Raw genomic sequence first — 25,719 nt, 5'->3', positions numbered from 1 at the left:
AATTCCCCCCTTCCCTTCCCCCCCCCCCTTTAATGCCCGGGGCCCTTCACTTCCATAATTCTTCATTTTCCAGCCTTGAACGTAAGCCAGACACATCTGTCTGGCCATATGCGTGAACCCTGGAGTCTGTGCCGAGGTGGCTGTAAAACAGGGCCGGTGAAGGCCCTTCTGGGAGAGCACACACATGTGTGTGCCCTCGGGCCATTGGCTCCCTGCCCAGAACCACGGGGGCTTCAGTGCTCCAAACCCATGTTAACCTTTTCTTATTTTTCCTCTTTTTGTTTAATTTAAGGGGGGGAAAATCCCAAGGAAAAGGTATAAATTGTCCTGGGAGTGGGGGAGAGGCTTCTAGCTAGAGAGGCCATTATTGTTGGCAGGTACCTGGGTCACACTAATACAATAAGGAAGAAAGGAGCATCGAGTGAATTAAGATCGGAGAGATGGGCTGTAAATTACACTGCTCCGAACTCCACCAGTCTCCAGGGTGCTAACCGAGAGGTGTAAGGCAAGTCCCCAGCTCCCAGCGCCTTTTACAGATGCAGCAAACAGGAACCACACATGTTTTGGGAAGGGGATATGAAGATAGGGTTGAAAAAAATCCTCTTGGCCCCCATGATGGCCATAAAGTCCAAGTGAGATCTGGGGTTGTAGCCACGCCCCCACTTCCCTGCTCCCACCTAGACCCCTGGGCCTAAGCTCATCTGTAGGGATAGGGGGAGGTGAGGCCTGGCCTCCCTCCACAGCCTGTCCCTCCCAGCTTCCGGCGTTGCACAGAGGCTGGTGAGTGGGGCCGACTGGAGGTCAGAAAAGGGGTGTGGGGAGCTCTCGGGGCCCATGCAGCTGGAGTTGCAGCACCCAGGCAGGCCCCTGGATGCTGGGGGCGCCAAGTCCTTCCCCCACCCCGGGGGGGCTTTGAGGCCCCACTCTAAGGCTCAGCCCAGGCTTTGGCCTGGTTGCCAGAGACAGCTCCTCCTAGTGGGCTGGTTCTGCCCACCTTGCTCTCCGCCTGAGTTCTTTTCATTCCCACTGCCATTCTTGGGAGATGTCCAGAGACCAGCACCGGTACATGATTTGTCTGGGAACTGGTCAGAAGTGTTTCATTCCTAACCAGGCCTCCAGGGCAAAGCGGTCACTGAAAATCCTCCTCCAGGCTTGAGGCGTGGCCTCTTGGCACCTCTTACTGGCCCTGGCTCTGTGAATCCCCTGCCGCCTCGCTGCCTGCATGAGGCTTTGCTGTGATTTGTGCTGCTGTCGGGCGGGGTCAGGTTTCCTGAGCTGCTGCAAACATCCCACCTGAAACATAACAGGCTCTTCCTCTGGCCACAGCTATTGTTTCCCTCCGCATTATGGCCACAGTCTTGCTCTGTAGCCAGCAATGACATGTGTTCTGAAAATAGCCTTGCTCCCCTGTCCCCTTCCCGCCCACCCACCCTCCTGAAGATGCAGTCACTCCTTTGTGGCGGCCCCAGGAGTTTCACTCTAAATATAGCTGCAGTCCATTCACACTGTCACCCAGCTGGGGTGGGGGGGCATTGTGGAACAATGGGGTATGCACAGAGCCCCCCACACCTGTATGGAAGCTAGCGGAAGGCAGACACTCAGCCCTGGCTCCTAGCTGTCGGAGGCAGGGTGGGAGCCAGCACACTACCAGGCCAGGGGCACGTTCACGCCAGGGCAGGAAAGCACAGCCTGCGGAGCCAGGCAGCCACCCACCCCACCCAGGCCGGCTCCAGCTGCTCTGCACGCACTGTTCCTGGGTCCAAGTGCTTCAGCTGCTGCTACCTCCCTGACTCCAGCAACATTCATGGGGTTCCATCCTCCGATAGAGTGCTCAGGCTGTGGCCTAAAACCCCCTTAGGCTGCTGCTTGGAGCCAGCTCAGAGCTGTCACGCTTAACCTCTTTGGCTTTTTCAGAACAAGAGTTACTGGTTAAAATCCTTCAGATTATCTTTACAATACCTTTCAACTCTGAGCCTGTGTGGTACGTTGAGTGCTATGCTAGATATTATAAAAGAAACTACAAGGAAAGCAGCCGATTTTCCCATTCTTGAGCACCTGACAGTGTACTTTGAAAATCAGTCCTCATAAAGCAAGAACAGCAAACAAGAGGTCATAATTTTAAGAAAGAAGGCAACTGTATATTAAGTGCTATGGTGCTTTTGGACATCTAGGAAAGGGGTCCTAAGCAGCAGGTTTCCTGTTAGCAGTACACCCCAGGTTAAGCTGCTGACCCCGATTGCTCTCCGGTGACTGCGGTGGCTGGGCCTGCTTCTGACAGCAGATACGGTAGCTGCTTTCTGCTGGCTCAAGAAGGAATTGCCTGCCAGTGGTTATCTCACTAACTATTCCTATTTTCATTTCCATTTTTTTTTTTAATTTTTCATATACATCCACACACAAAAAACAGCAGTATTGTGAAGTTTGCAGTCACAATCAGTGGTCCTCTGCCTCATCCCTCCAAAACCCCAGTTCTTCTCCCTGGTGGTTTCCCCAGATATTTTTCCTTCTGGATATATAGAAAATGAAAAATGGACCTGGGCAAGAAGAAAGGAAACAGGCATTTGTTGAGTTACTAATGCATGTGTCAGACCCTTTGCTGGGGCCTTTGACATACAGGTGAACATGGAAATGTGCTGTCATCAGACTTGCAATTTCTGGTGTAGACATTGCTCAGGCCCGTGAGTCCCGGGGTGAGTGCCCCCATTGCCCTGTGGGAGGGAAGAAGCGGCTGAGTCCACGTGGAGTCCCTACGCAGAAGGGAGACCCCCCAGGCCTTTTCCTGGTGGCTCTGCCTCATGATTGGGTATCTCCAAGTCCCACATGTCCTGTATCAGCCGGCTGAGCTACTTCTGTTTGTAATTCTCGTGTCTCCATTTTCACCACCACTGTGTGCAAGGAGCCCTCCCTGGGTTCGCAAACCTGTTTGCTTCCTCCTCAGGTGGTGTTGCACACAGTCTCTCACTCAGATCACTAGCTTGCTTACAAAGCACCTTCCAGAAGCAAAATTGTTCTTTCGCTCTTCCGAGTTTATAGTGACAGTCCTTCTTGCCATCAGTTTGATTCGGTGTGTCCCTGCTTTGTTGTGTTCCCAGCACACCATCCAAGGACCACTGTGGTCCAGCCTCAGCTGCAGTTAGCAAGGATCCTATGGAACTCTCCTTTCCGGGTCAGCACGCTTGACTCCAGGCCAGGGCCAGTCTGTCTGAATCACAGCATTCCAACTGTGCCCCCCCTCACCCCCACCAGAGGCTTCTGCAGCTTTTTACTCATACAAACAAAAATAAATCTCACTACCGGCCTCTGAACTCCACAGCCGCATGCTTCCCCTCTCCCCAAGCGTCCCATGGCTGTGAGCGGGGACTTGGCACTCTCCCCACCGACATCACTTTTTCACTCCCTGCGCATCCTGTGTCCTTCTCTCACCGTGCGACCCAGGGATCGGAATGGGACGTGACGGCCGGCACAGGCGCCGTGCACAGCTGCCAGGAATCTGACGGGTAAAATCTGGAAAAGTTGGGAGGGCAAATGCTAAACACACACACACAGCACCACTCAGAAAGGGCCGGAAATGCAGACACCCATCTGAGGGCCTGTGGGCTCCCAGGCCCTCCTCCATCCTACATCTGCCCTTTTTTTTTTTTTTTTTTCGTTAAGGGACTGAGTCAGTCTCATGACCCAGGTATAACCCCCTCCAAGGCCCACTGGCACCCCAGGAGAAGAGAGAACAGCCTCATTTAGTCTCCTGAGACTCCTGAGGGTATGTGGGGAACAGGAAGCAGTTGTGTGGTGACTCACTGGGCAGAGCCAGGTTAAGGGAAGTTGTCTGCGGGTGACCCTGGGACCGGATGATGGCAGCACAGCTCTGACCACCCTCACGCAGCTTGGCCCCACCCCACCTCCAGGGAACCAGACCTCCCTAAGGGGCTGTGGCCTGTTCACCTTTCTGGCCATGTGCCAGAGCTCCAAGAACTCAGGAAAGTCAGAACGTCCCTGAACCTTTCTCCTAGAGGTTTTCTGTCCTATCACCACATCACACAGTAGGCTTAGTTTGCTCCCAGCCTCCCAAGGCCAACTGGCTGAGAGACCCACCTGCCCGTTGCCACCAGTAAAAGTCAGATGAGCTAAAGGCTTGGGCATTGAGCAGGGTCCAAGGAGCTAATGACTTGCATAGAGTAAAAAGCAGCAGCCAGTTCCACTTCTTTGACAGAACCAAGCCAAAGCTGGAACTCATCTCTTGAGGCAGGACAACAGGTGTGAGTGGAGTCTTGGTAGGATGCGGCAGAGGGATGGTGCTCAGTTAGGACCCTACCCCTGTCGTTCATCTTCCTCCAGCCTGTGTCAGTGTCAGTGCACGTTCTCTGTTTTTGTTTGAGAGGCAGAGTGCAAGAGAGAGGGAGAGACACAGAGAGAGCTTCCATATACTGATTTACTCCCCAGATGGCCACAACAGCCAGAGCTGAGCCAGGCTGAAGCCAGGAGCCTGTAAATCCCTCCAGGTCTCCCACATGGGTGGCAGGGTCCCAAGCACTTGGGCCATCTTCTGCTGCTTTTCCAGGCACATGAGCAGGGGGCTGGATCCTAAGCAGAGCAGCTGGGACTCAAACTGGAGTTCCTGTAGGTTGCCAGTGTCACAGCGGCTTAACCTGCAGTGCCACAATGCTGGCCCTTCAGTGCGTGTTCTGTCTCCTCACCCAGAAAGACAGAGAGAGCAGGGGGCCTGGGCTACCAGGGTAAGTGTCCTGGCAGTGAAAGAGCTAGAGGCAGAGCGTGCAGCTGGGAAAATGAGGAACAGCAGCACTGCTGCTCGTCTGCGGAGGAGAAAGGGCAGTTGCTTACTGAACCTGAGCAGGACCATTTCCTGCTCTTGCAAAATGCCCCAGCCAGGTTTGGTAGAATGTGTGTCACCCTCTAGCTGGCAGCCGTATGGGGAGGGGCGGTGACCCAAGTCCCATGGGTAAGTGGCCAGCAGCAGTGGTGCTTCCCCTTCAGAGGTGAGATCAGTGGGAAGACTTGAGCGGCCTGAGCCTCCTGGCTGCATTTCTCATGCCTGCCAGCGTCCTGTGGCGTGTGCCTTCCACCAGCTGTGGTGGCAGTGGCAGCAACGACTTACTCATAGGGAGAGGTCCCTGGTAGGTCACAGAGAAGCCACCCCCATCATTTGAAGGCATGCCCTTTCAGTTTTACTGTCATTGTCAGTGAAACCTGAGCAGCCTCCTCGCTGACTGTTGGTGGCTGGGCCCGGCGCCGTGGGCCCCATCTCAGTTGGCACGCACACCACTGCCCCTGCCCTGAACCTGCATCCGTCGTCCCTGCGAGCTGCGGTGTGGCAGAAGGCCATGAGAGGGCGTAGGAGGCTGCGCTGCTCGCCTGGCCCCTGCCAGCTTTGTGTTGGTGCCCGCCAGCTCCCTACCCAGAGAGCTTACAGGCTGGGCAGATGGCAGCAGATCAGTTCACTTCTTGGCCGTGGTCCCCAGAAGAGGAAGCAGCACGAAAGTGACCATGTTCTGTAGTCACAGACATACCCATAGCCTATCTGGATGGGCCGCTGCCGCACACTTGAGAAAATTGGGCTTTCCCAAATGTGCACAGAGCTTCCGTGAGAGACATGGAAGTCCTGAAGACAGACAGCCCCGTGGTTCCCCAGGGTGAGGGCTGGTGCCACTGGAGGAGTGTGTTCCACACTGCAGAGGAGACAGTGTGACCTTGTCTTCTAGCAGTCTAGCTTGCACTGGGGAACGTTTGACAGGGCTGTCAAGCCCTTGATACCATGGAGAGCGTTGCTGAGGAAGACAAGAAGTGACTTGACTTAGAAGGCCGTTTAGAGGAAAGCGTCACATGGAAGAAGAGTAGTGTCGTTTGTCCAGGGCTGTGACAAACGAGGGAAAAAAGGACAGAAGTGACCAGCGTTTAGGATTCACCATGCCAGTTGAGGAGAAGGTGGCAGTTGGAGTCAGTCTGGGTGCCATTGTACGGCAGCACCAGTGTGGGTCAGAATTAACCACCTGTGGCCCCTGCTGCTGCGGGAGACTTGGCTTGGTGTTATCAGCATCACTTTGTGCCTAGCCTTTGAGTGTAACTTCTTTTTTTGGCTACAGTGAAATAAGTTGAACTAGTAAATTCTGCTCAGGGTATGCGTAAGTGTCTGGACTGAGAAGGGCCCTCTGTATGTTGAAACCACTCTTTCCTGTTGATTTTTAGCCCGAAGCCCTACTTTCAGGGACCTACTGTTTTCATACCATGAGGGTCCTTTCTCGGTCCTAGGCACGGTTTTAATCATGCTCCATCCACCAGCCCCTTGATCTGTATTAATTGTGATACAGTGTTTTGCTCAGCCCTTGGTTCCTCTGGAAGGGAAGGGGTGTGGGGAGCAGGAAGCTGACGTGCGGCCGAGTCAGGGCCCTGGCTCACCCACCTGCTTGCCTGCTCACTCTGGCTCACTCACTGTGTCCCTATAGGCTGTCCTGGAAGACCAGAGTCAGATGAGGCAGATGGAGCTCGAGATCAGACCCTTGTTCCTCGTCCCAGACACCAATGGCTTCATCGACCACCTGGCCAGTCTAGCCCGGCTGCTGGAGAGCAGGAAGTACATCCTGGTGGTGCCCCTCATCGGTGAGTCAGGCGGGAAGGGCAGAGCAGCCCTGCACGTGCACAGCAGCCCGCCCCCATACAGATGCCCCATGGCCAGGGGCCAGGCAGGCAGAGCCCTGCTGTGCGTGTATAAGACAGGATTTGCAGGGAGGTAGGGAATGCGTGGGGCAAGGAAAAGTGTTTAATAATCAAAGCAGTTCAAATTATTATGGCTGATCCGTGGCTTAAACTGCTTGAGCAAATGGACTCCTGTGTCCCAGCAACCAGAGGCTGCATGAGCCCAGCCCTTGTTTTTATCCTTATAAAGCTTGCAGTAAAACAGCAAAGCTGGTTCCCGTTATTGGTAAACACTCAGCCCTGGCAGATAACGGCAGTGCTGCTGGGTGGTCTGGCAGGGAGGCTGGGAGGATTTTGAAGTGGTTAGATGCCTTTAGTCTGATTGTCTTGTAGCTTTTCATGATCATTCTGTTGGTTCGAGGTAGCATTCTTCTGGCCAGTGTCACCCTAAGGCCAGGCTGACAGGAACCATCCAGAGCAAGCCCCTGGCTCATGTCTGTGGGTTCCTACCACTTGGGCCCTTACCACCATCTGGTCATTGGTACTGGTACAAGGTCAGCCTGTTGGAACCCAGCTAGCTTGCTTTTCCACACTCTGGCCAGAGAAGCCCTGCTAGGCTGTCTCCAGAGGACTGTCTGGGCACTCTTAGTTCTCAGCTCTGTGGTGGGTCAGCCTCAGGGTGGGCTTTGGGCTCTGGGCGCCTGTCAAATATAGGTGATGGCTATACTGTGAGGGGGAGGGCCTGGTGTTTTTGGAGGGCCTGGCGTTTTTGTTTGGGTGTTTTTTGTTTGGTGTTTTGGTTGTTTTTGGTTTTGTTTTGTGAGACAGAGACAGAGAGCTCTCATCCACTGTTTCACTCCCCAGATGCCCGCAACAGCCAGGGCTGGGCCAGGTTAAAGCTGGGATCTGGGATCACAATCCAGGTATCCTCCGTGGATGACAAGAGCCCAGTTACTTGAGCCAACACCACTGCCTCCCAGGTGTGCATTAGCAGGACGCTGCAGTCAGGAGCTGGGACTCGAACCTTGCACTGCAGCAGGGATGTGGCCATCCCAACCAGCAGCTCAACTGCTAGGCCAAACACCCACCGCTAGCCCAAGCTTTCTTTTCAGCAGCCACTTGGAGCAAGTTTGTTCTCTGAAAAAGCCACCAGACTGGCAGTCTGCCTGCCAGGCCACCTCTGACTCCCATGCCAAGGTGTTCCATGGGGCCTTCCCTTTCAGTCCCCAGTGTCTTCGTGCCAGATGGGGGTGGAAACAAAGGGCAGGAAGCATCCGCCCTGCAAAGGCGGTAGAGCCCTGGGGGGTTGTGGGAAACACGCTAGCACCACCTGAGAATGTTGGCACTGAAGCAGCCCTCCTCCTCGCCTCCACCCTCCCTGTCTTCCTTCCCCTCCCCATGTGGCCTGGCCAGAGCCTCTTAAACCCAGGCCCTTAGACCTACGGGAAGGTTTTCTGTACTTCAAAAGAAGAGCAACTTCTGTCACTAAGGCAGAGCTGTGAGACCATCACGTCCCAAGCTTCCCAGCTTCCCTCCTTGGGTGCTGGGGTGAGCTGCCTTTCAGGACAGAATGTCTGTACTTTCCTTCCCAGAAGCTTTTGAGGGAGAAGGAAAGTGAATTGGTCATTTTTGGGTTTTTTTTTTTTTTTTTTTTGCCAGGAAATGGCATAACTAGTGGAGGTTGTTGGCATCACAGGAGCCCCTCAGATTCAGTGGCTCAGATACCGTCCCAGGAGAGTAAGTTCTTGGTCACAGGCACTGATTGGGCCCCTGCTGTGTGCCCAGTCTCCTTGTTTCCCAGGCCTAGGGAAGGACAGAGCTCTGGCCCTCACTCCTGAGGAGCTTATGATTTCGTCAGGAGATCCAGATTTGGTGAAGACGGAGAAAACCCAAGAGGATGCATCTGAACAGGCCGGCGGTAGCTGAGGCTCTCACGGCAGTTCAGGCCAGCGTCTTGAACCTGCCTCAGCTGGGTGGGTCCCTGGACTCTCGGGAGCTATAAGAGGGTCTCCTGTTCCCCGGTGCTTTCCACCGTGGTCTCTTGCCCTCTTCCCAGAGCAGCAGAGGGTTAAGCTGAGAGCTCTCCCGGCTTGTTTCTTGTGCTCTTTAACCTGCTCTGTGCTCCTTAGGTCTGACCCCAGCATTGAGAAGCCCCGCCTGGTGCAGAAGCACAAACAAGCTTCTCCTTTGAAGCCTGTTTAGTTTGGAAGCAGGAAAGCAGATTTTGGGATAGAATACCAGTTTTTCCTGTTTGATCTTCTGTTTGCTGTACCATACACCTATCCATCACTGCTCCCCAGTCTCCTCCATACATTGTATATACACTGCAGCCTCAGGTTGCTGAAAGCATGGGCATTACACAGTGTATGTGTGTGTGTGTGTGTGTGTTCCCACATGGGCCCCTTCCAGAAAGTGTCTCGGAATACCCAGACAATGAGTGCCAGGCTCACCATGGAACAGCGTGCTCATGCCGTCTCCCCAAGCCATGAATCACTGTACTGAGGAGAGGCCTCAGACCCCAAACTCTCCCGGAGCCCCCAAGGAGTGCATATTTCCCACTTGACCTCAGGCTTTTGGCTGGAATTTTGGAAAGAATCTTCACCAGAAAATGAAGCCGTGTCCCAGACACATAGACAGGCAGGCAGGCAGGCGCACACACACACACACGTGCAGCATCAGAGGAAGTAGATGTGCCAAGGGCATGGTTTTGAGGAATGCCAGGGCCCTGGCAAGCAAGGCTTCACTGCCCCTTCCTCCATGGTGACTTCCCTGTACCCCATCCAGAAGAGGGGTCGTAGGACTTGACCCTCTTGGACTGTTGTGGTTAGGGGCCCATAGTGAGGGAGAATGCCTCACTTCCTCTTTTGCTGCTGCTGTGTACCCTTGCCTCTCCCAAGAGGGCCTTCCAGTTTGATCCTATAACTGAAAAATGCATCATTGGGAGCCAGGTTTGTTCCTCTAAATACCCAGCTTCAGAACATCCCTTTAAGTTCCTCCCAGGAGCAGGGAGGGGCTTAGGAGGAGAGGCAGAAGAGGATAGAGCATTGAAAGTCTGGGATACTTCTTGCCCCCAAAAGCTCCCCTCCTCTCCTCACTTCACGGGAAGACGCCGTAGGGGAAGGGTGGACCGTGTGGCCTGGAAAGTTGCTGGCTGGGAAAGTGAGTGGACAGAGGCCTGGGGTGCACAGACACCGTTGCTGACTGTGGTGGCTGACACACTGTGGGCCTCTGTCTCATCAGTGATCAATGAGCTGGACGGCCTGGCCAAAGGGCAAGAGACAGACCACCGGGCTGGGGGCTACGCCCGCGTGGTACAAGAAAAGGCCCGCAAGTCCATCGAGTTCCTCGAGCGGCGATTCGAGAGTCGGGATTCTTGTCTGCGGGCCCTGACCAGCCGTGGCAATGAACTCGAATCCATCGCCTTCCGCAGTGAGGACATCACTGGCCAACTGGTGAGCTCCCTGGCAGGAAGGGAAAGTCCCCAGCCAGCCTTCAGCCAGGGACTCTGGCAGGGAAGGGCTAAAGAAAGGTCCATCAGCCTTGGCAGCTGAGGGAACAGCCACCATTGAGGCCCAGGACGGGGGAGTTCCTTGTCCGCTAGATCACTGTCGGCACAGTTAGACCCAGCCAGGCGGGGCCAGAGCACTCCCGGGAGGGACCGGGGATGTGGCCCTTCCAGGGCTCTGCTGCCTCCACACAGCGCCCTCTCCTGCCCAGTGGCTCCTCTCACACTGTCTTCCTCCAGGGTAACAACGATGACCTGATCCTCTCCTGCTGCCTCCACTACTGCAAAGACAAGGCTAAGGACTTCATGCCTACAAGCAAAGGTACAGCTCTGCCTCTGCCTCAGGGTCATCCACCCTCTGCCCTGCTCATCCTTCCCGTCCTCAGGCCACGGACTCTGCCCGGGGAGCCTGAGGAGTCCTCTCAGGGGCCTGTGCACCTCTGGGTCAGGCCTCCCTGTCACAGCTTCCCCACACGCGGGGATGTGGGTCAGCCTTAGGCCAATCAGAGGCGAGGCTGGCCCGGGCAGCCTGTCTCAGGTGTGAGCTTTGACCCACCACGTGTACATCCATTTCCTTTCTTGGGTCCTCAGTGACTTCTCCTGGATAGCAACAATGTCTGACTCAGTGTAGCTTAATTCTGGCTATGGTCTCCTGAGCCCAGCGCTCTGCAGCTCTGAGGAGGACAGCCCCAGTGGTCTTTGGGGCACACCCCCTTTCCTTGGCCATGTTCTCAATTCACCCCTGTATGTTGACTGGGCATCAGGCCTGGGGCAGGGACACTTCCCCAGCTAGTAGTGGGCCTTTCCTCGTTGGAGGAGATAAGAGCCTGAGCACTCAGCCCTTTTTGGTGAGAAAAACCCCACCTTTGGGCCAAAGGCTCCCCCGGGGCGCTATTCCAAGCTCCTGACCACTTCATCCACATCTTTGTGTTTCTTCCCGCACAGCTTCAGTGTCAGTGGGGCTTGAGGGGCCGTCAGGATGTCTATAGGTTGCCATCCTCTTCCCCTGCCTCTAGCTGTTCCCACCTGTGATAGGCTGGCCCCTCTCTCTGGCCTGAGTCTGCCTGGGGCCGGTAATGAGCCCACAGCTGTCCCTCAGAGTGGCCCTGCTGCATGCCTTATGTGTAGTGTCCCCCAGGGCCACCTCTGGAGCATTCAAGGATGAAAGGGAGTCCTGACTGAGCCAGCGGAGGGGCTGTGCTCTGTTCGCAGGCAGCTTCCCGAGGGTCGCAGGGGCCTTGTTGGGAAGTGCTCAGCCTCAGAACGGTTTCTTCCTTTGCACAGACACATGTGGGCCTTGGCCTTATTACCCCCACCCCAACCCCCACTTTACTCCACACAGCCTACAGGAACCCACTGCCATCCTGGGGACCGCCCCATCAGAATTACATCAGCAACGGCTCGTGTAATCAAACCCCATTTGTCAGTGTGAATTCTTAGCAGATTAACTTGTCAGATTCACAGAGAAACCGTCACCAAATGTTTATGTGTAAACGATGTTGAATTTTAAAATCATGTGGATTATGGCGGATGGGGCCTGACAAGATGACAGTCTCTGGTTTCTAACAAAGTGAAGTTACCAGTGTCAAAACAGAGGATGTTTATTGTTAAAAATGTCTCAAAGTATCCACAGAAACCCCTGCAGACCCCTGCCAGCAGCACCAGGCCTTGGCTGGCTGACCCAAGGCCTGGGACTCTCCTGGTCTGAGGCCCGAGGCAGGAGTGGTGGGGCTGCACACAGACTTGGACAGGCCGCTGGGAGCCCCGCAGAGCACCGCATGCCCCACCCACACTAACACAGCCCAGGGCCAGGCCCAGGCAGTCGAGTGGTCTTGGTGCATCCCCTCACCTCTGCCGCCACAGCCCCTCGCCTCTGTCACACCCTCCCCTGCTCTCCCTTCCTTCCTCACCACTGTCAGCCCCACGAGCCTTTCCCTCCCTCCCCGTCCCCCCCCCCCCCCCCCTGCTCCCCGCGTTTCTGAGGCTGAAAGCCAGTTCTCAGCTTCCCTGCCTGGAGCTGGCAAGCCCGAGGCTCAGGTCAGACACGCATGTTTGCAATCCCCGTCCCCGCCAGCCCACGCAGCCAGTGAGCACTGCAGGACGTGTCCTGTGCCTCACTGCCTGCCAGGCGTCCGCCGGGAAATGCCCAGCCTGGACCAAGGAGTGGGCTTCCACCCCAGCGCAGCGTCAGCTTGTGAGTGTGTGGCCCCATTTTAAATTCTCTGGTACATTGAAGGTTAGGGAATTGGGAGGAGAGAGGTGGTAGAGAAATTGTGCTAAAGATTCATCTAAAAAGGATGGAGGTTATCTCTGCCAATACAGAAAAAAAAAATTTTTTTTTTTTTTGACAGGCAGAGTGGACAGTGAGAGAGAGACAGTGAGAAAAGTCTTCCTTTTGCCGTTGGTTCACCCTCCAATGGCCGCCGCGGTAGCGTGCTGTGGCCGGCGCACCGCGCTGATCCGATGGCAGGAGCCAGGTGCTTCTCCTGGTCTCCCATGGGGTGCAGGGCCCAAGCACTTGGGCCATCCTCCACTGCACTCCTGGGCCACAGCAGAGAGCTGGCCTGGAAGAGGGGCAACCAAGACAGGATCGGGACTAGAACCTGGTGTGCCGGCGCCGCAAGGCAGAGGATTAGCCTAGTGGGCCACGGCGCCGGCAGAAAATCTTTTTATGTGTATTAAATTTGAATTGAGCCGGCGCCGCGGCTCAATAGGCTAATCCTCCGCCTAGCGGCGCCGGCACACCGGGTTCTAGTCCCGGTCGGGGCACCGATCCTGTCCCGGTTGCCCCTCTTCCAGGCCAGCTCTCTGCTGTGGCCAGGGAGTGCAGTGGAGGATGGCCCAAGCCCTTGGGCCCTGCACCCCATGGGAGACCAGGAGAAGCACCTGGCTCCTGCCATCGGAACAGCGCGGTGCGCCGGCCGCAGCGCGCTACCGCGGCGGCCATTGGAGGGTGAACCAACGGCAAAAGGAAGACCTTTCTCTCTGTCTCTGTCTCTCATTGTCCACTCTGCCTGTCAAAAATTAAAAAAAAAAAAAAAAAAAAAAAAAAAAAAAAAAAAAAAAAAATTTGAATTGAGTGTGGCAGGTATGAGTGCAGTGTTGTCGGAGTAAAAGCTTATATACAAGTACGAGTGTTGGCAAACGTGCGTAAAGAAACTTAGAAGGATGCTCAGATCTAGCCCTGGTGCGAGGCGGAGGGAGAGCTGAGAGCATGGTCTTCCCTGCTTTCCCTGTTTACTCTTCTTCCTGTTCAGAGCTGCTCTCCGTGTATATGGATTACTTTGATTGAACAAAGGAAATCAGTTGGCCTTAGCCTCACGATCCCCCTTGGCACTGCTCTGCCAGGAACTCTGCCCCACCTCTCCTTAGACCCCTTCAAGCTGACCCCTCTCCCCACCCCAGAGCCCCACATACACTTCCTCTCCTGTCTCCAGTTTTCTCCCTGTGGGTGTATATGGCATCGGCCTGCCAGCTCTGGAGGGAGGAGATGCGGGAAAAGGCGGGGTTATTGTGAGCACAGGCCCGGCCATGCAGTCAGAGGAGCGGGCAAGGGTCTCCACTCCCTCAGTTCAGGGGCCTGGGAGGCCAGGATTGGCGGGGCCGTCAGACCTAAGGCAGAACTGAGTCCTGTGCACGGTGGGCCATTGTTGGCTGAGCCAGTAGGGGAAGAGGCAGGGGAGGACCACTGTTGACTGAGAGTCCGAGTGAAGGAGAGGGCCAAGAAATGGCTTGCCCCGACCCTCCTCTGCACCACGTTCTCCTCTGGGATCAGCAGCAGCAGCCAGGGCCTCTGCCTCTTGCCCTGAGTGAGCTCCTTTTGCTCTCTTGTGCCTACAGAAGAGCCGATCCGGCTGCTGCGGGAGGTGGTGCTGTTGACAGATGACCGGAACCTACGTGTGAAGGCACTGACCAGGAATGTGCCTGTGCGGGACATCCCTGCCTTCCTCACGTGGGCCCAGGTGGGCTGAGGGGGCCATGCTGGGGCCCACCCCCTGGAACCGTTCCTGAGAGGCCACCAGGCACCCAGTGTAGCACGGAAGATGTCCACGTGCCTGAGCCACCAATCCACCCAGACAATAAACCATCCTCTTCAACCCACGCCGTGGCCGTGCTGTGGGGGAGCTGCTCCTCACAGAGCCCCTCCCAAGGGCTGGGCGGAAGCTGCTGGGACCCTTCTGGGCTGCAGGGAGGTGGCTGGCTACAGCAGCAGCAGGTGGGCAAGCCAGCTGGGCCGCCCATGCCGTCAGCCTTTCTGCCTCCCCTATCTCACCCCAGGGCTGGGGAAGGCCTGCTCACCCCAGGGACTCAGCCACTTTCCCCAGTGGAGATGAGGCAGAGGTTTTAGTTTCCATCCGACGGAGGTGAAATCACAGGTCGCGAATGTGTCCGCAGGGCTTTAGTCTCCTGAAGAGAGTGCCTGGGGCATGTCTCCATCTCTCAGAGGCCTGGATTCCCCCGGAAATCCACAAGTTGGGTTCTGGACCCCATTTCCCTAAAAGCAGCCCCAGGCCCCCACCGCTCCCTCCTCCTCCCCACCCCAGTACATCCCCACCCCACCCCACTGCTCCTCTGGTTCTCAGCAGTGTAGCCCCTTGTAGACACTAGTTTTCACCTTTTACGGCCATGGGTCTAGAGGGAAGGGACGTGGGTCTCAGGCCCATGCTCCCTGGGGGCCTCCACCTGCTCCCTTCTCCCTCACTGGCCTGCCTTTTGCTCTAGTATCCTCTTTGGGAAATTTCCTCGAACTCCTCTCAGCGCCACACCCACGCACACATATCCACACATCCCCCCACCCCCATCCCCACCCCTCCTCCTCCTGCCCTTTCAGGTTGATCCCTTTCACCTCCCGCGTCCCCCCAACTTCCTCACCTCAGTTCCTTGTCAAGGGCCTACTCGCTCTCTTCCTGCTCTGCTACCTGTGGCAGGAGCCCGAGAAGGCTTTCCCACCCCGCCCTTCCTTGCCAGGCCCCAGCCTCAAAACTAGCAGGCTGTTAGAGCCCAGCCCGTGGGCCTGCAGGGAGCATAGCCCAGCCTGGGCTTTGCACCTTGTTTCTAGCTTTGCCCGGCCTTCCCGGAAGAACTGCCACGGGGGCCCCTTGAAAGCCTTCCAGTTTTGTACTGCGCCATTACATTAGCTGGTGCCCATACTCCAGATCTCACCGGGTAGGCTTCCTGCTGGAAATAAGTTCTTCCAGCCCAGGAGCGGGGATGAGGAGTTAAGGAGAGAGGGTTTTAGGTGGAACCAGGGATAAATCTTGATGGGCCGATGGGAGAGTTCCCCCTAGAGCCCACTGCCTGTCCAGACTGCCCAGAGTACAGTAGGACACTGTGCCCTCCCTGAGGCCCAAGGTTATGCCAGGAGGAGGCAGCATTCTGCAGGAGGCTGAGGCCAGGGGTTAGGGGGATGAGGCCCGCCATGGCCCCAGAAGGCTGGGCTCTTGAGGGGGGGGGCGGGGGGCCCCAGCCTCTCCTTTGAGCTCTCCCCTGGCGGAAGGCCAGTGACTGGGTAGGGGGAAGACCCATCTCTCCTCTCTGTCCCCTTTGCAGCGCTGGTTTTGTTTCCTTAATAAATTTGTAGTTATGAAACATACCTGACCTCTTGCTGATCTATTTCTGGGGCTGGGGAGGGGAAGCAGATCCAAGCCTCTGCACCTGTGTGAGGGCAGCCTTTACTGGCCCCTCCAAGCACCGGGGTGCAGCCCACCCAGGTCTTTGCAAGGGCGGAAGACAGCGGCAAGGTCCTGGTCCTTGGTTACTGCTTTATTGCTGTTTGGTTCGAGTATAGAAAATGGAAGCGGCTCTAAAAGAGCCTGTGTACAAGGTAGGGAATATACAAACGAGGAGGGAGGGAGCTAGAGAGACCGCGTTCCAGCCCAGCCCACCGGGGCGCATGCAATAAATACGGTCCGGGACCCCAGGGAAGGGACGGGACCTCGCGGGAGTGGGAGACCCCGGTAGGCCTGAGCTGGCTGTCCTAGCCCAGACTCCTCCGGAACTCCCGGCCCTTGGTGGTCCGGGAGGGAAAGGTTGGCCCTGGGGCTAGTGCCACTTGTGCAAAATGAGGAACTTCACATTATCAGTCCCGGGGCGGGCGGGAGTGGGGGCGGGGGGCCCTCCGGCCGGCTCAGTCCCCTTCCCCACCCCCCAGCTCTGCCCGACGCTCCGACCCCAGCGGGGAGATTCACAGTGAGAATGGGTGTGGTCGCAAGGGCCGGAGGTAGGGCTAGGAGCGCCCCAACAGTGACACCCCTCCCCCAAGAGCAGCACGGAGCCGGGGGAGAGGGGCCAACGAACCACAGGAAGAGGCGGGGAGAGGCCAGGGGTCTCCTTTGGTCAAAGCTGATATCAAAAATATAAATCTCCCCTCCCCCATCCCACCCCTGTCCCGGGGTTTTCCCCCACCCCCACCCCGGGGCTAAGGCACAAAGCAGTGAGGCCAGGTGAGGCCGCAGAGAGGTGGGGCCGCCACTGCGGTGACGCTGCTGCCGCTGCTGCTACAGTTGTCCCGGGCTCGGTGTGCCTGCCCGCTGCCGCCACCGCTCCCTAGGGGCATGGGTAGGGGCGCGCGGCAGCAGCGAGGGGCGCTCTAGGTAGGAGAGAAACGGTCGATGGTCCGACCGTCGGGCCCGGCGGCCAGGTGAGCGCCCTGGCTCAGCACCTCCGCCGCCTTGTCCGGGCTGAGGCCCAGCTCCGCGGTGAACTTGGCCAGCGGGTAGAGGCTCTCGAGCGCCACCTTGGGGTCGTGCAGGAAGTGCGTGGTCTGCGCCAGCAGCTCGGCAGCGGCCGCCTTGTCCTGCTGCTTCAGGCTCAGCTGCTCGGCCGTGAGGCGGGCCACGGCGAAGACGCCCTCGGGGAAATCCAGCTTGCCCTTGCCGTCCGGGCCGGGGACGCCAGGCAGCCCCCCTAGGCCCGCCAGCGCCCCGGCTGCGCCGGCCGCGCCACCCACGGCGTGCATCTTCATATGGCTGATGAGGTTGCGTTGCTGTGCGAACTTGCCGCCGCACACCTGGCACTCATAGGGCTTCTCGCCCGAGTGGATGCGCATGTGCTCCGTGAGGCGGTACTGGCGCGTGAAGCGCATGCCGCATGCGTCGCACGCGAAAGGCTTGAGGCCCAGGTGGCTGCGCATGTGGCGCGTCATGGTCCCGCGCTGCGTGAACTTCTTCCCGCAGATGGTGCATGGATAGGGCCGAGTCAGCCAGTGTGTCTTCTCGTGCTGCCGCAGCGTGGCGGGGTCCTTGTAGCTCTTGTCGCAGGATGCGCAGCGGTATGGCCGCAGCAGCTCTCCCAGGCCGCCGGGAGCCCCGGCCACCTTGTCCCCGCCGCCGCCGAAAGGGGGCCCTAGGCCCGCCGCCCCGGCGGCCACGTCGGCCGCCTCGGCCCGGCCGTATAGCGCCTCCTCCTCCTCCACGTGCGCCTCCACGTGCGCGTTCAGCTGCTCAGAGCTGGGGAACCCCTTGCCGCAAGGGATGCACACGTACAGGTTGTCCCCGAAGCTCTCCGGCTCGCCGTACGCCAGGTGCGGACACGGGTAGCCCTCCAGGTGGCCTCCGGGCGGGCTGGGGTCCTCGCTGCTGCCAGTCTCCTCACTGCTGCTCTTGTAGTCGTCGCCGTCGCCGCCGGGGCCTGGCCCGTCCAGGCTGCCCGGGTAGCGCGGCGGCGGTACCAGGCCGAGCGGGGGCCCCGCGGGCGAGGCGGCCCCATCCCCGCCGCGCTCCTCGCAGCGCTCGCCGGGGGAGCCGCGCTCGCGGACCAGCTCGTCACCGTAGCTACCCAGGCCCGGCTCGTGCTTCATCCAGCGGTAGAGAAGGCTGGACCCGTCGGGGCGGCCGGGGGGCTCGGGTCCCGGGCTGACGCCGCCGCGGAACGGGTCCGGAGGCGGCGCGGCCTCCTCCAGCTTCTGAAAGGCCAGCGGCGGCAGCGGCGGCAGGGCGAGCGGCGGCTCCTTATAGGCGGCGGGACCGGCGCTGGGCGGGCTGTCCGGGCGCGGGGGCAGCTCGCGCTCACTCAGCGGCCTCTCGGGGGCCGCGGAGCCGGGCGGGCTTTTCTTGGACAGGTCCAGGCCGCAGAGCGGGGAGCAGCGACGCTCCGGGGCGCAGAGCGCAGCGGCGGGGCCGGGGCCCGAGGCGTACAGCTCGGCGCAGTGCGTGTTGACCCCGGCCTCGGGGCCAGACGACGGCTCGGCGGTGGGCGGCTGCGGCGGCGGCGGCGGCGGCGGCGGCCCTGCTGGGGAGGAGTAGCAGGCCTGGATGACGGGCGTGGCGGCCCTGAGGCCCCGGCCCGGCCGTCCGTAGGGCGCGTAACCGCCGCCGCCGCTGCCGCCGCCCCGCAGGTGGCAGTACTTGCCGTGGCGCTTGAGACGCTTCTTGCACAGCGCCACAAGGTCAGGGATCTGCAGGTAGCTGGCAGCGGCCAGCACGGCGCCCAGGCTCGGCTCGGCCCCGGGGGCCACGGCCGCCGCCGCCGCCGCCTCCGCGCCGTCAGCCAGGCGGCCGGTGTAGATGAAGTCCAGCACCAGGCGGAACACGGCCGGGCTCACCATGTCATGGTCCAGGTTCAGCAGGTTGTCGTGCACCACCAGGGACTTGAGGTAGGCGCTGCTGGCCGCCAGCACGTTCTTGTGCGCGCGGAAGAGGGCGTTCTGCACTACGATGATCACGTCGCACAAGAAGCCCTTGGTGCGCTGGCTGTTGAGCTGCAGCAGCAGCTGCCTCGAGTGGCCGGGCGCCTCCATCGTGTCCAGCATCGTCTGCCCAGCACACTCTCCTGCGGGGACACACAGCAGCCGGGTAAGAGGCCCGCAGCGCGACCCGGCCGCCGGCACTTCCCCTTCCCCTTCCCCTCAGCTGAGCAGGGGCATGGAGCACCGCGGCCTGGGCACTGGCGGAGGACCAGCGGCCTCCGGGAGTGGGCGCCTAGGCCGCCTGGGCCGAAGCAAGAGGAGGAGCGGAGCAGAGCGCCCAGCGGGTGGAGAGGAGGCCCGGCCGGGGCTGTGCGCGCCCCGGAGCCCCGGGCGCTGCTGGGCACACGGACTGGGTGCTTCCCAGGAGAAAAAAACTGTTCAGGCGAGGTGACCCTTTCGGAGACAGTTACCCGATTTGAGTAAAATGTCCGCTTCAGGAAAAGTCATTCAGGGCCGAGAAGTTTGCTCAAGTGGGGAGAAGGGGAGCCGAGCGAGAAGCGCCTCCCGCCTCGGGAGAAGTTGCCCCAGCTTGGGGAAGTGATACGGAGCACGGGAGCGCGGGGCCCCGCCGTGGCGCCGCCCCGGCCGGGGGCTGTCAGGCCCTCGCTCGGGGCCCGGGCAGCGGCCGCGGCGCGGGGAGAGGAGGCAGCGGCCGCCGTGGCGGGCAGAGCGCGAAGGCCGGGCCCCGGCGCGGGGAGGGCGTTATATCGGGGCAGGAGGCTGAGGCAGGAAGCAGGTGGGGGGGAGGGGGGAGCCACGCAGCTCCCAGGGGAGGGAGGGGGCAGCGCCCCGGGCGGGCACGGCGCGCAGCCGGCTGTGGCCCTGACCCTGGCCTGCGCCCCACCCGCGTTCCGGCCCCGGGCCCGGCCTCGGCCCGACGTTCGCGGACCCGGCGCCTCCCTCCGCAGCTCCCCGGACCCCTGCTCCCCCGGAACTCTGCCGCCCCAAACTTGGGGGGAAACTTTCCCAACTTCAGACAGGGCGGGACGAGCGCGCCGGCCCCGGTCCCTCCGCTCCCAGCTTTTTTGCTCTCGGCCCCCAATTTCGGCGGCGGTCAGGCGGCCGTGGGGCCCGAGCCCTGAGCTTCCTCGCCCGCCCCACCCTGCTCCCCGCCTCGCCCGCAGGGCCTCGCAGCTGGTTACCTGCGGCCGGAGCCCGGCGAGCAGCCCTCCCCGCGGCGGTGGCAGCTCCTAGCCGGCGCCCCACCAGACCCCGCTGCCAGGCGCCGAGCTGTGCCAGGGCAGCGCCCCTGCAGCCCCGCCCGCCAGCTCCCCTTCCCTTCCCCTCGCCTTTCCAGCCCATGTGCGGGCAGAGCCGGCCCCGGGCCGCTGACCCCAGCGTGAACCCGGCGCGGAGCAGCGGCCCGGCGGTCCCCCGTCCTCCAGGGGCGACAGCCAGAGCCCCGAGCGCCAGCCGCCGGGCGCGTTGGGGCGCCCACGCCAGAGGATGCGCCCAAGGCGGCCAGCCGCGCGACGACCGGGCTGTCCCGGGTCCCCTGTCCCTCCCGGTCCCCAGCCCCAGGACCCACCTGGGGGGCATGTCGGAAGCCCCGGGCCCGGCTGTCGGCGGATCCAGGGGGGGACGTGGCTGCGCTGCGCTGCCCTCCGCCCGCCGGGCCCCCGGTCGGTCTGTCCTGCTGCTCCGTCCTCCCCGCGTCCTGGTCGCGTCTCAGCCCCGCCGCGCTTTCCGCACACTCTTATCTGGAGCGGCCCGGGCCGGCGGGCGGTGCTGCGGCTGTGGCGCCACCTCGCGGCCGCGCAGGGCGCTACACGGCACGCTCGCGACTACTCTTCCGCACACCTGGGCGGGCGCCGCTCCGATGCCCAGCTGGGCGGTGGATCCACCCGCAGGTTCGCGCTCCCAGATGTGCCCACCTGGGGCCCCGGACCCCAGACCTGCGATCCCCTCCCAACCATGGCGCCTTGAACTGAGCCCCGATCCAGAAAATTCCTGCCTGCGGAAGAGGGGACTCTTGGTGGCAGTAGGTGGTGGGAGGGAGGTTGTGGAAATCCTAAACCAGACCAAGGTAGACAAGTTCTGGGTGCCTCTCCTTAGACATCTCTGTAAGGGACTGTCCACTCGGGCCTACCCAACATATGCAGCATACCAACCCTCACTCAGGTCCTTAGATCAGGTTTGCACATCATAAGCCACTCGCGCCCACACCCTCTCCACGCTGGTGCGCGCGTTTGCAGACACGCACCACCGCTGCCAGAAGCCCAGTTCCCTGGGACAATCTAGGGGCTGCCGCGTAGGGTAGCGCTCTCCGTGAACCTGGGGAGAGGCGTTCCCCAAACAGCCCTCCCTGGACTTGCGGGTCTCCAGTGGGGCATCAGAATAACGAACTGCAAATGGCTGGATGGCGCCTCCTGGGGACCCCAGCCCCCAGATTCCCAAAGGGAGCCGTCTGGAGAGACTTCTCGTGAATGAGTGCTTTAATTCCAACCCCCCTTCCCCCGTCCCGAGAGAAAAACGACAGAAGGGGCTGAGATTCGGGACCCCTCCCCAAAGGTCCTGCATCCCACATAAAGGCCAGGCTCATAAGGGTGACGGCTGTCCTGGAAGGGAGAGGCCCCCGCACTGGCGCGCAGGTGCTCCAACGGCCACTCCGGAAGTGTCCCCACGCGGCCCCACCTAAACGCGAGGGTGGCGAGCCCCGCGTCTCGGTGGCCCACGCTCCGCCTCCTCCGCAGGGCTCCTGACCCCCGCCCACACACGGGGGGGCGGCCCCGAGAACGCCCGCAGCTTCTGATTGGCTGCGCATCCCTCCGCGGCCGTGCGCGACAGGCTGGAGTGCCGGGTAACCATGGTAACCGGTGAGGTGCGCCCCGACCGCGCAGCTCCGCGGCCTTGGAGAGCTTAGCAACCGCGCGGGGCCGCAGCGGGGCGGGGGCCGCTCTCGCTGCCTCCCGCGTGGCCCCCGCGCCCCCGCGCCCCCGCGTCCCCGCTAGAGGTGGTGTCTGAATCATTCCGCGAGGGGCGGCCACTCAGGACCCACCAGGGGTCCCTGACAGACAGCAAGGCCTTGGGCGCCCCCCAGAGGCTGCTTTCCTCGCAGGCGGCTTCAAGCCTCGGATGCCCGGCGGCGGCTTGTGGTCCACGCATGTACGCCCGGTGCCCGCCGCCCGCCGCCCAGCCCGTTTCCGCCCGCTGCTCCAGATCCGTCTTAACCAGTTCCTCCCCGGCTCCCCACGGAGAAGTGCTGCGGTCCCGGAGGTGAAAACGGCGGGCACCGGGCCTGCGGGCCTCCGGGGGAGGTGGCCCGAGGCGCACCGGCTAAGGGGCGTGCTGTGGGACCAGGTGAAAGAGTATGGACGCTGGCAGGCCTCCAGAAGACGTGCTTTGAAAGTGGGCTTTGAGGCTGAATAGGAGTACTCCCACGTAGCAAGAAGACACGGAACAGGGGCTGGTGGCAGGAAAGGAGTAGCTCTGGGAAGTCAGATCCCAAAGGGCAAGCAGGGCTTGTCTGCTTCGCACGTCTCCCTTCGAGGGGTCAGAGCCCAGCCGCGCAAGGACCCCCAGCCCCACGGGTCCTCTGTGCGGTGTGACTGTGGGCCGCCAACCCGTCCCACCCAGGGACTGCTCCGCTTTCATTCCTCAGCTCTCACTGCCCCTGGCCCCTTCCCCCAGGAAGGGTCGCACAGCCCTGCTCCCAGCGGTGGCAGCCGCGGGGCCCTCTTGCCTTCCTGTGGACTTCACCCTTGGACTCCCCCTGCCGTGCCTGGCGGCCCCTCCCCACTCCTGGGCAGCTCCTCTTTGAACGCGCCGCTCCCCGTACTGCCGGGGGCCAGCCTCGCTTAACCTTGATGGAGGGACCATTCCTTTCCCTGCTCCTGCTCAGGGAGACCCCCGCCCCCGGCTTAGGCTCTCCCTATTTCTGGGACTCAATTCCTCTAGGAAGCGGCCCCTCTCCAAGCTGCTGGGCCCTTGGTCTCCTCTCCTCCCCACCCTCCTAGGAGCCCTGCCAGTGCCCATCATTCCACAGATGGCCCCGTGGTAGCTCCTGGGTGCGTCTTCCTCTTCTCCCCTAGTCCTGATCCTTATCCCTCAATCCCTCGCAGAAGACCCCTTTGCTCATCTCTCTACTTCCCTGCGATCCCTGGGGTCTTCAGCCCCTGCCTGAATCTCTCTCCAGACCCCTGGGGCTCCCCAACTATTCTTCCTCTACTCGCCCCCGGCCCCCCCCCCCCCGGCTGTGCCCTAATCCCCTCTGGGTCCAGTTTCCTCTCCCGCCCTCCACACCCCCTCCCAGAAGGTGACGACACCGCAGTGGCCGTGCGGGCGTGACGTCATAGGGCCGGTCAGTCCAGTACTGAGGCGTGGGGGTGGGGGCTACCAAGTGAAGAGCGGCGTGGCAGGGACTGTGTCCCTGGGAGTCCGAAGCTCCGGAAGAAGAGAGTGAACAAACATGTACCCGGCCCTCCGCACCCTGCCTGCGCTGTGCACCTCCAGCCCCAAGCCCGCAGTTCCGGAAAGTTAACCCCTTGTGGGCCTCGCCAGGGGGCGCGGGCTCCGTCCACCCCGGTCCTGCTTCCGTGCACCTCCTCCCCCTTCCAGCGCCCTGTCGCCTCGGTCCCCCCCCCCCCGCCTCGCCACTATAAATAGCCCCTTTTCCCGTTTCCTAAATTCCCTGCTGACGTCGGCAGCGCGTCAGTGTGTAGGAGCCGCGGCCGCATGAATGAGCCGCCGCACGAGTACTACGCGCGCCTATAAAAGCCGCCGCGCCGGGCCGGGCTGCGGGAGGCGAGCGGGCGCCGGGCGACGCGGCCCGCCAGGTAAGGGGGACTGAGCGGCCGCCGCGCCACCGAGGGACCGGCGCGCGGACACGGGCGGGAGGGCGAGGAGGAGCCCCGCGGGCGGTGGGCTGGAGGGCCCCTCGGGCCGGACACGGGGCAGGTGGGAGAGGGCCGGCCGGGGTCCCTCGAAGCCGGGGGAGCCCGGCCGGAGGCGGACACCAGCCCGCGCAGCACCTGCCTGCGCCCAGATGGAGACGCGGCCACTCTGGAGGAGCAGCGAGCGGAGGACGGACCCCAGAGACCCCGTGGCGCTCCCTGGGGCTCCTGCGCCACCCTCGCAAGAAAGTGGCGAGAAGGTGGCTGGCGCTCCGGGAGACGCAACCCCTCGTTCCCCTCCCCGCAGCGCGGTGACTCAGCCGCGCGGCCCCCGACCGGCTGAGCGGGGGCGCAGGCAAGAGACAGGGGCCCACCGGCCCGCCGACCAGGCTGGCCCTCTCTCGAGACCCCCACCCCGCATGCCGCTGGGGCGCCCCCTCCTCGTCCCGCCCCGTCGGACTTGTCCCGCGGCGCCCACGACTTCCCGCCTCTGCGAGCGGAGCTGTCCTCTCAGGACCAGGCGGGGGCGGGGCTTCGGCCCGCCCGCCACCGGAAGTGCCTCCCCGCTGGGACCTCTTTGACGTCACAAGGCTCTGACGTCAGGGGTCGCGTGCCTGTCCGCGAGCGCGGGGGCCGAGAAGGGCGGGAGACGTGGGGGAGGAGCAGCAGCAGGGCGCCGGGGGCACCCCCGCCTGGGCAGAGCGCCGGCACCTTGGCTCTAGACTGCTTACTGCCCGGGCCGCCCTCAGTAACAGTCTCCAGTCACGGCCACCGACGCCTGGCCCCGCCCCAGGACCTCCGACCGGGCCGCCCGCCGCCCCCTCCGGGGGCCCGCCACCCTGCGCTGCCGCTGTCCGCGGTGCTGATCCAGCGCGGCGCAGCCCTCGGGCCGTCCGGGCCCCTGGGGGCTGCGAAGGCCTGCCCGCACGCACGCACGCTCCACAGCCGCGGCTCGGTCCCCGCCGCGCGCCCGCGCCCCTGCCCCGCGGCCCTGACGTCAGCCTGCTCCGAGCCGCCGCGGTGCCGTCAGCAGCGCGCACCCCGCCCCCGCGTCTCCAGGGCAACCGTGGCTTTCGATTGTTACTGTGGGAACCGGAGGTAACAGTCTACAGCCATGGTCGCCCCGCAGCACGCCCACGCGCCGCGCCGCTCCCCGCCAGCCTGGGGCGCGGAGCAGGAGGAGGAGGAGGAGGAGGAGGCGGGGGCGGGCAGCCGAGATCCACGCGGCCGCCGGCGCGGTGAAGGGCCTCCCGCAGCCGCCGACGCAGAGCAGGAAGCTGACCGTCCCGCCGTCCCAGCCAGGGGAGCAGAGCAGGGGTGGGCGAAGGGCTAGTTCTGGGGTTGGGATTTTTTTTATTTGCTCGGCGGGAGGGAAGCTACTGGGACCCGAGGCCCGGGAAAATGTTCTCTGCCTCCCGGGGCCTGGAGGAGGAGACGGAGGAAAGTCTTCTTAAACACGCTACTACTCCATTCATCCCGCAGGAGCCCCGCCCCCCGCCACGCACACACTTCTCCCCACAGAGGATAACAGAGGCTCTCAACCCTCGCCATGCCTGTGGGCCAGGAAAGTTAACCTGTTCTCCGAAGCGTCGTCCGAGCAGCTGCGTGCTCACTTCAGCCTCTCTAGGTGTCAAAGTAGCCCTAAAGAGGAGACAGGAGGATCACAGGTGCCAAGGTCCTGTTATACCAGAGAAGCGTGAGCAATGACTTCAAAAACAAAACCCAAAACACGTGCAGGTCATCTGCCACTCATTTGAGGGGCCGGCTGCTGTCTGTCAGGTGCGAATCCTCCAGGGGCAGTGCTGGGACGTGTTCGTGCAGCCCAGCCCCTCTGCTCATTAACCCAGCTTTTCATTACGTCTCCACATATCTCCCTGCTTCGCTGAAGAACTCAAGCGGCTGCGGCCGATTCCCTGGTAATCAGCATCCACATGCTGCCCTACATCCGTGCCCGCCCAGGACCCTGAGGTCTTCCACAGATCCCCGTGCACCTGACTCTGCATTCCAGGGGCCACCCGTGGGCAGACTGCAGTGTTTGCGGGGGGAAGCAG

At 61.4% G+C, this 25,719-nt stretch overlaps 2 protein-coding genes across 7 annotated transcripts in view; one reads left to right on the top strand and one right to left on the bottom strand.

Annotated features, from left to right (window-relative positions):
• SMG6 (SMG6 nonsense mediated mRNA decay factor) overlaps window positions 1-15,731 on the top strand; it is a 261,478-nt gene extending 245,747 nt beyond the window's left edge. For 3 of the 5 annotated variants that reach the window (XM_062175684.1, XM_062175685.1, XM_062175683.1), the window contains 4 exons: window positions 6,456-6,609; window positions 9,886-10,097; window positions 10,391-10,472; window positions 13,991-15,727. In XM_062175684.1, the coding sequence (XP_062031668.1) occupies window positions 6,456-6,609; window positions 9,886-10,097; window positions 10,391-10,472; window positions 13,991-14,121 (579 nt within the window). In that variant the 3' untranslated portion in view covers window positions 14,122-15,727. Of the gene's footprint in view, window positions 1-6,455; window positions 6,610-9,885; window positions 10,098-10,390; window positions 10,473-13,990 lie in introns of all 5 variants that reach the window. The other 2 variants (XM_062175680.1, XM_062175681.1) reach the window with 1 other exon arrangement.
• Window positions 15,732-16,520: 789 nt separating this feature from the next.
• HIC1 (HIC ZBTB transcriptional repressor 1) lies at window positions 16,521-20,518 on the bottom strand. 2 transcript variants are annotated; one of them, XM_062175688.1, is made up of 2 exons: window positions 20,365-20,518; window positions 16,521-18,919 (listed from the first exon to the last, which is right to left on the bottom strand). In XM_062175688.1, the coding sequence occupies exon 2, from the start codon at window positions 18,897-18,899 to the stop codon at window positions 16,740-16,742; it is 2,160 nt and encodes a 719-aa protein (XP_062031672.1). In that variant the 5' UTR covers window positions 18,900-18,919; window positions 20,365-20,518; the 3' UTR covers window positions 16,521-16,739. The 2 variants fall into 2 exon arrangements, with proteins under 2 accessions (XP_062031672.1, XP_062031671.1); XM_062175687.1 differs by lacking the exon at window positions 20,365-20,518 and adding an exon at window positions 19,979-20,044.
• Between the last annotated feature and the right edge of the window lie 5,201 nt (window positions 20,519-25,719).

Source organism: Lepus europaeus, chromosome 18 (assembly GCF_033115175.1).
Source record: "Lepus europaeus isolate LE1 chromosome 18, mLepTim1.pri, whole genome shotgun sequence".
In the NCBI taxonomy this organism is placed as follows: Eukaryota; Metazoa; Chordata; class Mammalia; order Lagomorpha; family Leporidae; genus Lepus; species Lepus europaeus.
The sequence above is the reverse complement of the archived record's forward strand: the minus strand, read 5'-3'. Positions and strand labels throughout refer to the sequence as shown.